The sequence below is a fragment of the Rhinolophus sinicus genome, chromosome 8, assembly GCF_057876585.1.
Source record: "Rhinolophus sinicus isolate RSI-liver-muscle chromosome 8, RSI-T2T, whole genome shotgun sequence".
In the NCBI taxonomy this organism is placed as follows: Eukaryota; Metazoa; Chordata; class Mammalia; order Chiroptera; family Rhinolophidae; genus Rhinolophus; species Rhinolophus sinicus.
The window spans coordinates 10,260,943-10,275,436 of NC_142508.1; the positions used below are offsets into that span (position 1 = coordinate 10,260,943).

A 14,494-nucleotide genomic window follows, 5' to 3' on the forward strand; every position below is an offset into this window, starting at 1 on the left:
ACCTGGGTTTTCTAACCTCTTCCTGAATTAACTCCAGAAGTAATTCTCCGTGGCATTTCAGCCACTGTCTCTTCAGAGCTTGTTTCTCTCTCCTGGGGCTTGGCCAAAAAAAAAAAAAAAAAAAAAAAAAAGTGGCGGGCGGAGGGGCATCACAGCTTGGCACATCTCACATTTCTTAATAGGAAGTTTTCGTTCCTGTTTACTAGTCAGGAGCATTTTTCATCCTTCTGAGCACTTTCCCTTCTCCTTCCCTGTCCTTTGAGGGCAGAGTTCACTGAATACTAATTTGCATCAGACACTTGCGCTCATAAATTAGCCAGGAAATGTTGCTTTTCTGTGTTATTTTGTCTCTTGCAGTCTTCCTGTGCGCTTAGAAATGTTTCTGATTCATTTAAAAAGGGATGTTGTTCTCTGTTTAGATCTTCTGTGAGTATTTCAAAATAAATGACATCATAGCAGAATTTTAAAACAGACACATAAAATGATTTATCCTTAGGAATACTTTCAAATCTGTCTGCTGTGTAGTTGGACAGAATGTTGATTTCATTACTTCTTAAATGTATAGCTTTTCCACCTGTACTATAGAAAAGAACAGCTGCTACCTTACCTTGGTTGTAATAAGTCTCATGTTTCCTCTTACACATGCTTGGAATGTGACAGGCAAATAGTAAAAGCGCGTAGACAAATCCTAGAGCCAGTTTGTATAGAAGACAACAAATGCCGCGTAATATTGCAATGAAACAACTTAAAATCGCTAAGAAGTGGTTTTCTTCTTTTCCTCATTCATTTAAAGTCATATTACGTAGAAAGGAATATGACCTTTAAAGTAAGCAGCTCTTATCTGGCGTAAGTTTGTGACTTTCAGATGCCAACAGAACCAGCTAGAAATATTACACCTATATAAATGTATGACTAAATATCATTTACAAATATAAGTATATACCCACAAAATTTTGTCTTAACTCTTGATTTCCATGTCTGCTAGTGAGTTGCAAATACCTCTGGATGCCCCTCTTCCCGCTTCTGTGTGATTGTACAAAGCTATTTTTCATTCTTTGTTACGTCTTTTGTAACCTCACAAATTACATAGTAGTAGTAGTAGTAGTAGTATTCATTTATACCGTCAGAATTTGTTTAGATTTAGTCATACCTTTATCATTTATTCTCTATTCCTTCTTCTCAGATCTTCCTTCACGGGATAATTACCTTTCCTCTTGAAGTACAACAGGTGCTCATATAACTTTCAATGTTTCATTATAATGTTGATGAGATGCTGTAGGAACTTTTGTTTTATCAATTAGCCTATGGTAAAATTGGTTTCATTATAAATCATTTATAATTGGTTTCATTATAAAATTGGTTTCATTATAGAACCTTTTGATGATGTTGAGGACTTCCTGCATATCCTCCTTTAAAGAGGCTTTCCTACTGAGGGTCTTCTGTTGGTATAACCACTTTTTGCTTCTCTGAAAAATGTCCTTATTTTCACAGAGAGTATTGCTGGTTATTCAACTCTAAAATGTCAGTTATTTTCTCTCAGTACTTTGAAGGTTTTATTTTGTTGTCCCTTGGCTCCTAGTTCTGTGAAGTAGTTATCTGATGATATAATTGCCATTCCTTTTCTCTGACTGCATTTACAATTTCTCTTTGTCTTTGGTGTTCTAGAGTGTCATCATTTGTGTAGGTATGGGTGTCTAAAACAATCACCTACTTGGGATTTCTTGGTCTTCCTGAATTGAAAGATTCTTGTCTCTTATTAATTTGCTGTGTCTTTGAGTGTTGTCTCTCCTCAATTCCCTCTATCACTTTGATCAAATGTATGTTGGACTATTTAATTCTATCTTCCATGTCTCTTAATGTTTCTTGTTCATATTTCTCATCTTTCTGTTTCTCTGTGCTCCATTCTTAGTAATTTTCAGTTCTGTCCCCCAGTTCACTAAATCTTTCTTCAGCTTTGTTTAGATTGCTATTTATTGATTATTATGTATTGTATATTGTTTTAAAATGTTATTTATTGAGGGTGGCCAGTTAACTCAGTTGGTTAGAGCATGGTGCTAATAACACCAAGGTTGCCGGTTTGATCCCTGCATGGGCCACTGTGAGCTGCGCCCTCCTTGGAAAAAAAAAAAAAAAGTTATATTTTTTCATTTCTAAGTGTTCTTTACATTCTTTTTAAAAAATGTCTCACCATTTTCATAGTCTCTTGCTCCTTACTCATGTTTTCAGCCCCCTCTTTATTCTTTTAAATGATTTAAACATACTTTAAAAAGGTATGTTTTTAAATTCCATATTTCCATAATTCCAATTTCTGAAGTCTTTACATATCTGATACTATTTGTGTGTGTGTGTGTGTGTGTGTTTGTTTTACATTTTTGCGGGGGTTTCTCTTGACTTTTTTTCATAGTGCCGTATTTCCGTATGTATTTTGTAATTTTTAATTTTGCATGTGTATTTGTTGGAACTCTGGCTGCAGGAACACTTTGATGCCTGGTTTGAGGGTGTGTTATTCTGGAGATAATTCATGTTAGCCTCTGGTAGGTATTGGAGACTTGGTCTACTTTAAATTATGATTCTAGTTTTTAGGACCATGCAAGTAGTATAGATTCCAATCTTTGGGAGATATTTTGGTAAAATGTCTGTACAAAATCAAAGTTGAGACAGGCACTTTTTCTTGCTGTCCTTGAGGGGTGGATATTTTTCTTTTTAATTCAGCCCTCCCCGGGTCTCCACTTTTGGGAGATAGTCTTCGGTTGTGTTCTTGACCTGCTCCAGTGTCCCTCTAGGTTATCTGGTGGCTTCAGTGCTCAATGACCTCCCCAGTCCTGCTTTGCTCCTACGCTCAGCACAAATACCCTGTTGTCTTGTGGGCTTAGTCATGTCAAAGGATATTTCTGAACATTTATTAAGCATAATTGTTATGAAGTAGTAAGGCTGTGAGGTCTCGAGTGTGTCGTATTGCCAGGAATAGCCTAGAAATAATTTACTTTTAAAAAATACTGGTGAATCCAAGATTATCCCTATATGGTTTCATTTACTCGTGTTGTGATATCCTATTTGGATAAGGAGAGGAGGGTGTTGTTCCGGGTTGTGATAGTGGCTCAGTCTCCAGCCTGTGCTGCAGCGATGGTACCCCATGCCCTGGGCCTTCATCAGGGGCCTGGGCCATCACACGTCCTGCCTCTCTACACGGCATATCTGAATTACAGGTGGAGACACCTACATCACTTAAAGGAGAGTGTCTGCTGTCACAAGGATAAAGAACACGGAAGTTTGAGAGGATGATAGGATGCTTTTGGCACATATAAGAACTTGGTCCTCAGATACCACTCATTCCTTTAACGTACGTTTGTTGCACTCTTACTTCGTGTAAGGGAAACAGATCAATAGTCCCTGTCTTCACAAAGCTCACCGGGTAACGAGCAGACAGCAGAAGCCTAGGGAGAGGCACTCACGCAACTTCAGAATATTGAGGAGGGAGATGGTATCCTTGCTGCGTCTGCAGGACCAGTGGGCATCATCCAGGTGGAGAGCTGGGGAAGGACATCGCAGGCTGAGGATCAAGGATGTACAAAGTGACCGAGCCAGAAAGCATTTGGGTTTGGGGGACTGCAGGTAGCTCATTTGGCCAGAGCGTAGTTGGGAAGGGGTGAGAGTGGAGCAGGAACTGATGAGAGCTGAGCCTAGAGGTAGCCTGAGGCCTAGCCGTGGAAGACCCCATAACTAGGAAACTGGAGTTCTCCTACCTGGGGATGAGCGATGCTGGCAGCGTGTCATGTTCGTTTCTCCCAAGAGCCAGCTCTTATGGACGAAAAAGAACATGGGCTTGGGAGTCAAGGCAGGGTTGTATGTTCACATTCCGGCTCCATCTCTGTTGGGCTGATCATGTAATTGATTTAGTTACCTTCTCCAAACCCCTCTTTTTCATGTGATAAATGAGAGAAAATGGACTAGACAACCTCCTAAGGCCTCCTCCGTTGCCAGTATTCTGTGGTGGTGTTAGAAAGTCAGAGAGAAAAAACCAAGCACCAGTGTGTACACACACACGAGCATAAGTAAAAGTGAGGTTGAAATGTATGAGTATTTGCACGTATTACCCTGACAGTAATTCTAGCAATTTCTGGCTCCTGATTAGCTGTTTAACTTCTAAGTATGGATGGTGGACATTCCCAGTGAGTGGATACTTGTTGAAAGGGTAAATTTTGTATCCGAAATGTGAGCAGTGTGACTTTCGTTGCCTTGCGGCTAACCTAGCTTTGACTTGCTTTGCAGATGAGCTCTCTCTGGACCAGCGCAACCTTTCCTCACCCTCCGTGGAGCTCGCGCTGACACAGAGCACCGTACACAACATTGCACACGTGGCCTTAACAGAAACTGCTCCAGGGTCCCCGCAAAGCAGTTCTTTCCGCATCCTGTCATCTCCCTCTGCCACTACTTTTCACACAGCCTTTTTTAACCAAGGAAAACGGACCCGAAGTACAGAGGATCACAGCATCTTTGTGGCAAATGACATGTCAGTGACAAGCAACGAGGTGGTCATAGATGATGATGAAATGGATAACTTTTTGCCAGAAACTCCATGGGTCACCTCCCGCATGATTTCTCCAATACAGTATCTCCCAGTCAGCCTACCGGGGCTGCCCAAAGAAACGTTAGACTCCGTGCTGACTCCTTCGTCACCCGTTACTTTTTCACAAGATGAAGAAGTGACAACAGCCTGGCAAGACACAATGCAACAACCAACAACGTGTGCTGAATCCCTTAGTCATTTCAGTGCTTTTCGGTCAGCTTTTCTGAGTTCCGATGGCATAATTTCAGTTCCTAGTAGGACTTTGGTGCTTTATCCTACTGTCCCTTATGGGCACTTACCAAGCAGGACTTTGCCAGAGATCGTCGCTTCAGGAACAGAGGCTGTAGAAACCCTCTTTTTTAGCTTAAGGTTTTCATTGCCTCAGCGGTTAGGCGATGGCATCACTCAACAGCCATTTCCCCCCTCGGGGGAGGTCTCAGCTCCTCCAGTGGATGTTCTGGTCACAGGTACAGACAGATACTGGGATGCGACCACTGCTTGGAGTCAGAATCTAAAAGAAACCGTCTCTCCAAGAACATCCCCTGTTGCAAGTTCATCACAGACAGCCCTGGCTTTTAGCAGCAGCAGCAGCAGAAGCAGCAGCAGCAGCAGAAGCAGCAGCAGCAGCAGCAGCAGCACAAACTCAGTTTTGTTTTCAACTTCTCTTGCGTTTGTGTCCTTTTCTACTCAATCAGCCGATGTGTCATATAACCCCTTTCTTCCCAGCAGCTCCACTGAAGCGTCAGGATTGCCCGGCCATTCCGTGGTCCCCAGTTACGTGGACGACAGTTCGATCTGGAGCCCAGAGTCTTCCTTCCGACCATACACATGGTGGGTGTCCTGTACTCTGGCGTCACCTCGGCCCGTTCCGTCAGCAAGCCTCGTGGAGAAAGATGTGGGGTCGGGGGATGGTGCTGAGACCCTGTCCGTGACCCTGCTGGAAACGAGCAGCATCTCTCCGCTGAGCAGCATGGTGGCCGACTTCTCCGAATTTGAGGAAGAGCCTCAAGAATTTAATACACTTTTCCCCTCCAGACCAATAGTTCCACTTTCTTCTCGCTCTGTGGGAATCGCATCCACGAGCTCTGGTATTTCAGCCGAGGTGGACACGAGGAGTGTCATGACCACACAAGTGCATCCTGCCCACGGCCACCTCTCCGTACCTGTGTCACTCGATACTGCTTCTTTTGGCTCCTTCTCTGTCATTGAAACTCAAGTCACGCCATCCAGCGTAACAGCTGTGTTTCCCTGGGTCATCACCAGTGTCCTCCTGGACTCATCTTTCTCTGTCACAGCAAAGGAAAGCACACCAACGCTTGGTATCGGAGACCCAGCTCCTTTTACGTCCGCTAAATACAGTTTGGATCCTTCAGGAGAGGCCTCCCTTTTCCCTGGCCGACAACACGCCAGTATTTCCCAGCAGGAAACTGGAAGTATTTTGGAGTTTGCATCCAGCTTTTTCTCAACTCCACCGCTGGAATTTAGCACCGTGGACCCTTCATCTTCAGAAGTACTTGCTTCTTCGTCTCCTATGTCAAGTGATTTGTCAACTTTCCTTTCTCAGGCTTTTTCGACCTTGCTTGAGACATTTACATTGTCCGACTCCATCAATGTGCAGTCACCTCAGCCGTCAGTTCGAAATTCCACACACCTTGAATTTTCTCAGCTCCGGCCAAGTTCAGACCTTCTTTTTAATACATTCACTTTTCAACCTAGTTCCTCTGAAATGTCATTATCATCAAGCTTCCCCTCTGATTCCCTCACGTTCTCTGAATCATCAACAGCTTCACTGACAGATTCTGAAACTCGTTTTACCTCAGCTTTCACTGAAACTACCTCCTATTTTGAGTTTTCACTCATGTCCCATGAATCTGCAGTCACCACACTGGTGCCCTCCAGTTCCAATCCCCTTTTTGACATTTGGACTCCTGGAACTCACTTAACGTCACTTTTGACTGCTTTTCATACAACACCCATTTTAACGGAATCACCTCCCTTTTCAACTCCAGCCCCTTCCGATGATAACGATATCAGTGCTATGGATGGTCACACATCTGTCTTATCCTCTTTCTCCAAAGTCACGCCTACCACCACAGTATCGGTCCCCACCGTGTCCCCGTCATCAGCATCCTCATTTATTTCTGACGTGATCCCCTCACCTGTACCTACAGAGCCAGTGTTTGTGGGTCCATCTTTCACACCCACAGATTTACCGCTGAACACCTCTGCTGACCTGAGCACAGCTAATACCAGTGCTGCCCCGGATAATACTGAAGACACCACCCTGAACAGCACACCTGCGAGTCAGAACCCTCAGGAGAGCAGCATGGCTCTTCCCCTGCCATCTGTTCATCCTGTGACCACCCCTACTCCAGAAGCCATGGTTGACACTCCAGCGCTTGTCACCACCAAGCCGCCATATGTGTGTGATATCGCAGTTCCTGATCCCTATTTGATCACAACTGGTAAGGCCCGGCTTCAAGTCACCTCTGCTGGTTAGCGCCATCTTTCTAAGGTGCTATGTGAAGTACTTGTGTGATGTACAGGATCATGCCAAAGATGTAGGCTTGGGACCCACAGATGTCCTGGGTTAGTAATCCTCACTCCTTTGGCGGTCACCTGTGAGTTCACCTGGCAGTTATTTAGCCTCTCAGAGCCTCAGTTTCTTCCACTAGTAAACAATGATAGTGGGTATTGTAAAGATTTAAATGCATGACTGCATATGAAATACTTAACCCAGTGCCTGGCCCACATAATATTACACAGTAGTTAGTGGCAATAAGAACAAATAAAAGATTTAAACCTTAGACGTTGGAACTCATAACCTAGTGGATGCTTAGAAGACATGGTTAAAACAAACACCTTCATGTTTAGTTCGAGCAGTTAGTTGGGCAAATGTGTAAGGGCAACCGTTGCAAATTTCTTACTAATTTACTGCTCTTTTGCTTGAAAGGAGGGGACACTTTGCTCTTACATACTTCTGTAAATGTCACTTGGACCCTGAGGAAGGGAGCACGGAGTGACTGATTATCCTCTGAATTTGGTCACAACCTTTGACTCTTGCCCTGGGCGGCCCACAAGCCACCGCTTCCCTTGCAGCTAGGTGCCCAGCTGCTTTCGTCCCATGAAACTGCAGCACATTTGCTGTCATGTCTGTACAGGTCGAGTGCCTGGCCTGCTTGATCAGGCTCTCCAACTTACTCTTCATGAGAAATGACAGGGTGTGCATGAAGTCTTATGACCTATTTATATCTACTTACATACAGCGTACTACAGATGAGCAGCCTGGCTCTGTGTGCTGATTTTGATGGGGATGAGGGACAGAAATTAAGAAGCAGGAAGATGATGGCAGGGGAAGTAGAGGAATTGTGGAGTGGACTGGAGAGGCACAGGGGGTGAGGAAGGAGGAGGAGGACATGCTTAGTCTTTGTTCTCCATGCCAAGTGAGGTGGGCCATGCATCCTCTGCTCACCATGGCACTGCTACCATCCTCTGAGAGGGGTGGGAGCAGCTGAAGACTTTGTTCTCCTAACTCCCCCTCCCTCAGTGACATACCATTTGTTAGTTCATGTGACAAGTAATTATTGAGCACTCAGTATGTGTGAGGTGCTTTTAGAGGCTTTAAAGGATATAGAGATGAATGACACGGTTCCGTCCCTCAAGCTTAGGGTCTAGTAGGGCAGCTGCTGAGCCATGTTTTCTTGGTAGCCGTGATGAGAATGTCTGATGCAGAGTTCTCCAAGAGTGACTGTTTGTGATGCTCAGGGACGGGTTTGGAAGGATGTGATTGGAGGTCACGTCAAAGAACGAGTGAAAAGCTGTCATCTGAAGATGGAGAGGAGAGCCCTCCAGGTGGGGGAGGGGGGTGCACCCAGGTGGGGAGATCTGACAGCCCAGGCACATTCAGCTTGGCTGGTAATTAGACTGTGTAACGGGAGGAGGTAATTATGCAGGAAATGAGGGGAGGACAAAGTGGTGAACTTTCATCTGTGGGATGACAGTAGTCCAGAGGAGAGAGAAGAGAGTTCTCATAGACATGACGCTTCTCCTGTTTCCTGCAAAATTGTTACACAATACCTACAAAGTGGTCAGTGACAAGAAGCGTATTAAAAGAACTACTGAAAGCTTCTTTATCTCTGGGATTCTGTGATATTTATGATACTTACAGTTATGTGTCTTCTAGAATTTTTCTACAAATTAGAAACCGTTTTAGAAGTGTCTAAGAATATCAGATATATGTGGCATGGGACAACTTTTACATATGACATACATTTAATGAATTTGGTGTTCTTTGTTAGGGATCCATATATTTTTCATAGCATTTGGGGGTAAAATTCACCCATTGTAAATGTACACTTCCAGAATTTTAGTTAATGGGCAGAATTGTGCCTAAGCATCCTTACTGTTACATGGTATTATTTTTTTAATTGGGGAAGGGGAACAGGACTTTATTGGGGAACAGTGTGTACTTCCAGGACTTTTTTCCAAGTCAAGTTGTTGTCCTTTCAGTCTTAGTTGTGGAGGGCGCAGCTCAGCTCCACATCCAGTTGGTGTTGCTAGTTGCAGGGGGTGCAGCCCACCATCCCTTGTGGGAGTCGAACCAGCAACCTTGTGGTTGAGAGGACGCACTCCAACCAACTGAGCCATCCGGGAGGCAGCTCAGCTCAAGGTGCCGTGTTCAATCTTAGTTGCAGGGGGCGGAGCCCACCATCCCTTGCGGGACTCGAAGAATTGAACTGGCACCGTTGTGGTTGAGATCCCACTGGCCAATGTGGGAATTGAACCGGCGGCCTTCGGAATTAGGAGCATGAAGTTCTAACCGACTGAGCCCCCGGGCCGGCCCTGTTACGTGGTATTTTTAAGTGGAGACGAGTGCCATCTTTTGCTCTCAGTGATAATTTTGACCCAGAAGAAGTATCACCTCATTTAGATTTGACCTTGGTGTTTTTGTTTGTTTATTTGTTTGTGTTTAGTAATTATCGGGGGGGGGGGGGTTAGGGTGGTTCCTTGTCCTCTGAAAGGATTCTTTCTGTGGAGCTCTGTACTAAAAGTGAGAGCCCTCTCCGCTAATCCCTGGTGGGCTCTGAGGAAGACACTGACCACATGTGTTCAGTACAGAGTGAGGCTGTATGTGCCACCCAGGGCCGGCCCGACCCCCTTCTCACTTCTCTTGGCTCTGCGGAAACTGTAGATATTTGGAGAGATTGTAAAATCTTTGTGGATTATCCTTTTCCCCTCAGAGGTGAAGGACTCCTCTTGGAGTCCTATCGCCATGTTGCAGTTGTAGATCTTACTCTGATTAATTCGAGAAGGTGGAGGTTAAAGTGGTGGGTCCTGGGGGCTGTTAGAATAATACAGCAGGTCCTCAAATAATGTCATTTCGTTGGAGCATTTATGAGATGCCAAAGGAACTTAATTCTCGTAAAAAACGAGAGCTCCATGCTCGCTGCCTCCTGACTGGGCCACAGCCTCTGCTTCCTGGTCTCAGCCGCCCGGGCAAAGAGTTAAGGGTTTTCTTAGCACGTTTAGCTTGATGCTGGGCATGGTTGACTTGGTAATGTCAAGATCCACTGCTGTTCCTCTGTTCTTTCCTAGTTGGGGCCTTATTTTAAAAAAAAAAACGATTTTTGGAGCCTCTGGCATGCTTTGGCAGAGCACAGGTTCTGCCCTGGCATCCGGAAGAGCAATGCCTGCATTATTCACCGTGCCACTGACTGCCTGTGGTGTTGGCTTTGCTTTGCAGTGCTGGCCAGAAGAGCCGTGCAGGAGTACATCATCACGTCTATCAAGGAGGTGTTGAGGGTTCACTTCAACCGTGCGGTGGAGCTCAAGGTAGGTCCCTGCGGCGGGGACGTCTGACCCGGGAGCCTGGCGTGAGGGCACATGATAATGGCTGTGGCACGGTCTCTCCTCTTGTCTCTCCCTTCCCCTGGGATCACCTGCTCATCCTCTGAATCGCTACTCAATCGTCACATCATCAGGGAAGCCCTTTCTGACCCCAGGCCAGGTGTTGTCCATGGGAGGGATGTGTCTGCAGAGGTGGAACAAAGGGGCTCCAAGGCCAGAGTTGGGGTGATGACCCTAATGATTTTGTCTCTCTTGATTTACGTGAAAGGACTTGGGTTAGAGTTTAAGATTTTAGAGTGAGTGCATATGCGTGTTTCTGTACATTTAGGGAGATGGAGGTTTCCAAATATGTTACTGTGGACACTGTGCTGGTACCTCCTCTCCCCTATGAGCTCGGAAGCCACATAGTAGACCCACAGCATCCTGACTGGAGCCATGAGCCACATGACGCTATTGAGCACGTGCAATGGGGCTCGTCTGCCCTGAGATGGGCTGTTACGTGCAAAAGACACCCTGGATTTTGGAGACTTAGTGAAAAAAGGAATGTAAAATACCTCACTGGGATGGCTGTTTAGCTCAGTTGGTTAGAGCATGGTGCTGATAGCACCACGGTTGCCGGTTCGATCCCCACATGGGCCACTGTGAGCTGCTCCCTCCTTAAAATTAAATGAATGAATGAATAAAAAATAAAATACCTCACTAGTAATTTCTTGTATTGATTACTTGTTGAAATGACATGTCGGATATATTGGGCTAAGTAAAATGTCTTTAAAATTAATTTCACTTGTTTCTTTTTATGGTTTTTTTTTTTTTTTTTTTTTAATGTGGCGACTAGAAATTTTATAATTGCATATGTGGGTTACATTTCTTTTGGACAGCGCTGCTCAATAGAATAAAAGTTTCTTTTTATGTGGGTTAAAAAGAGCAAACAGCTAAAAGAGCAAACACCTGAATTCTCTATAACCCCTATTTCAGTTCTTATCGTTCGCTGTTCTTCTTTCTCATTGTCCTTGGACTTGTAATTTTGTGCTGTTTTTGAGGAGAGCAAATGTGTAAAAGTAATTAATGAAATAAAGTTTGACTGACTGTGAAGCCCTACGCCTTCAGTTAAAACGAGCTATTTTTTTAACCTTATTTACTTTATTTTCTACTCAGTGCAACTTTTTATACATTTGAATTATGGTAATTTGATTTGATAATTAGGTAATTCTCGTCTTTTGTCTTTTTTATTATCATAGGTTTATGAACTATTTGCTGACTTCACTTTCCTGGTAACATCTGGTCCTTTCGTTTACACGGCAATATCAGTCATAAATGTACTTATAAATAGTAAACTTGTACGTGACCAAACTCCTTTAATCTTGGCTGTGAAACCGTCCTTCCTTGTCCCGGAGTCCAGGTTCCAAGTTCAAACGGGTGAGAACACTGAGCACAGTTGTTTTGGCTTATAAATAGGATTTCATTTTTTATGTTTTGAAAAAAATTAGCGAAGGTTTATTTTAAAAATTCATTATTTAAATTTTCAAAAAAGCTCATAATGATGGAAAATTTCCAACAGTTTATTGAACCCCCATGTACCCATCATATGGTTTCAACAATTTTTAACACCTTGCCAGTCTTGTTAGATCTGCACCCTCACGTATATCGCCTCCTCACATTATTGTGATATGGCCTCATATCACTTCATTCATAAATATTTCAGCTTATGCCTTTAAAAGGTAAGGATTATTAAGCACACACATATCTACATACACACATGTAGATACACACATATACACGTATACATATATACATACATAAATACATATAAATCTATCAATATCATTATCACACACCCTAAAATTCACAGTAATTCCTTAATATTTAGTTTTTTATTATGGACATCTTCAAACATATATGCAAAGTAGAGAGAAGAACATACTAAGTCCACAGTGGCCCATCGCTCAGCTTAAAAGATTATCAGAATTTTCCCAATTTTGTTTCGTTTATCCCCCACGTACGTTTTTTTGAGGAAGCTAGTGTGTTTTAAAGCAACCTGAGATATGATGTCATTTCACCCATAAATACTTAAGAATTCATCTCTAATGAATTCATGTACATATATTTGAAATGTTTCAGATCAGTTGCATCTTCTGGTCTGCAGATTGTTACCTTAGGTGTTTTCCCGTTTAAAAGTGATAATGTCACCTTCACGTTGCATGTTGTCACTTGGTGCAGAGATAGCTTTCCATATTTCTGTGATCTATACATATAAATAAGGCGTCATAGAACTTAACCCCGTGCTGTGGAGGAATTGGTTGGTTTAGATACTTTTCCCTGCTCCTCATTCCTTGATACTAAAGAAACGCCTAGTTCGTGGACTCTGATTGCTGTCCTTTCAGTCCTTCAGTTTGTGCCTCAGAGTGTGGATACTGGCTTCTGCAACTTCACCCTGCGTATTGAGAAAGGCCTGATGGTCGCTCTCTCTGAAGTGAGAAAACACCAGCAGGGCACGTACAACCTCACGGTGCAGGTGAGAATAGCACCAAATGCAGAACACGATGCTTTAGCCTTTCGAGGGGAACAGGTTTCATCATGTTCCATTGTAGATGCACTTGACTCTTACTAATGGATTCAGTTCACATGGATCAGGGTTGATCTCTTTCTATGGAATCATAGCGGGATAACCAGGGAGCTCAGATACGGTGAGCTGAGGAGAGGTGAGCATAAGCAGGAAATTCAAGAATGTTCTGAAAAGGAACATTACCAACTTACAGTATATCTGGTGGGGACAATGCCTAAATACATTGTTTCATATTATGGAATACTATGGAAGGCAGTGGTTCACTCTAAAAACAGAGAATATAGTTACTGATCAAAAAACACGCTTTGTATGGACACTGCTGTTGTTTTGATATTTTTTCCTTTATATTCTCTGATCTCTCTTTTTTGGAATTCATAGTAGATTTTGGTGCTCGTGGATTCACCTTTCATATTTCTAATTTTTTCTTGTATTTTCCATATTTCTAATTTTTTCTTATATTTTCCATTTCTTTTTTAATTCCTTATTTTTACAGATTTTTCTACACCTTGTTCTCTGTCATTGATTTAGTCTTCATCTGTGTTTATGATGTTGTTCAATCCCTCTACTGAATTTTTTTTTAGCCATCATTTTTTTTTTTTCATTGTTGTTTGCTCCTTTTTTTATTGTAGCCTCCTCTGACATGATGCAGGATTACCCAGCATGAGGATATAGTATCACCTTGAAAGTCTCTGAGGACATTAGAGTTTTTTCAAAGTTGTCTTCTGTTCCCTAAGTTACCTATCTCTCTTTTCTCTGCACCCATTGTTCTGTATCTATCTTGGTCCTTTGCTTTCATGCTATTCGTTTTCTGTAAGTGTTTGGAAACCTTTGGTTGGTTGGTGTGAGGAATGAAGAAGCAGGTGGTTAACTTTGGCAGCTCGTGCGGCTTTCCCCTTTAGCTGCCCCGTCCATGTCTGTGTCAGCCCTGTGTCCTGATGGGAGATTCAGTGGAGCCCTGGCTACTGGGCAGAATGTATCAGTGGTGGACTTCTCTCTTGAGGCGCTGTGTGGTCAGCTCAGACACAGGCAGACTGGCCCCCTGCCCCCAGTGCAAGATACGGAGGTTGGACCCTGGAATGGAGCACATCAGTGCATTTTTCTTGGCAGAGCTGCTTTTTCTTTCATATTCTTTCCTTCTTTGTCTCTTATATGCTGTTTCTATCCACCTCCTTTCTTAGGGACCAAACCCGCCGTAGATCCTCTCAAGCAGGGAGCTCATTTTCCTTAGGGAGCAGTCCTTTGGGCTCTTCTGGATGGAGACATGGCTGCTGCTCGCACCTTTGTGTTGGCCTGGGTGCGGCAGATAGAAAGGAAAGAGGAGGGAGGCAACTGACATACAGTCTTCAGTTCGTTATGGCAGCCTGCTCTTGGTCTCCATTCCTTGGATCTCTACCTTGGAGCCTCTCCCGGACCCCTTGGGGAGAACAGCTGTCAGCTCCACTGTAGTCTCTGCCTGTGTATGTTTGGGGTCATGGTTCCCTCAGTTCTGGTTTATATCAGTTTGATTCCATCCTCTC

General features: G+C 43.7%; 1 protein-coding gene across 1 annotated transcript in view; it reads left to right on the top strand.

The window, feature by feature from the left end:
- KIAA1549 (KIAA1549 ortholog) overlaps window positions 1–14,494 on the top strand; it is a 105,002-nt gene that overhangs the window by 35,963 nt on the left and 54,545 nt on the right. Inside the window, exons 2-5 of the mRNA XM_019749890.3 lie at window positions 4,270–7,032; window positions 10,311–10,399; window positions 11,653–11,830; window positions 12,796–12,926. Of these exons, the coding sequence (XP_019605449.3) occupies window positions 4,270–7,032; window positions 10,311–10,399; window positions 11,653–11,830; window positions 12,796–12,926 (3,161 nt within the window). The remainder of the gene's footprint in view (window positions 1–4,269; window positions 7,033–10,310; window positions 10,400–11,652; window positions 11,831–12,795; window positions 12,927–14,494) is intronic.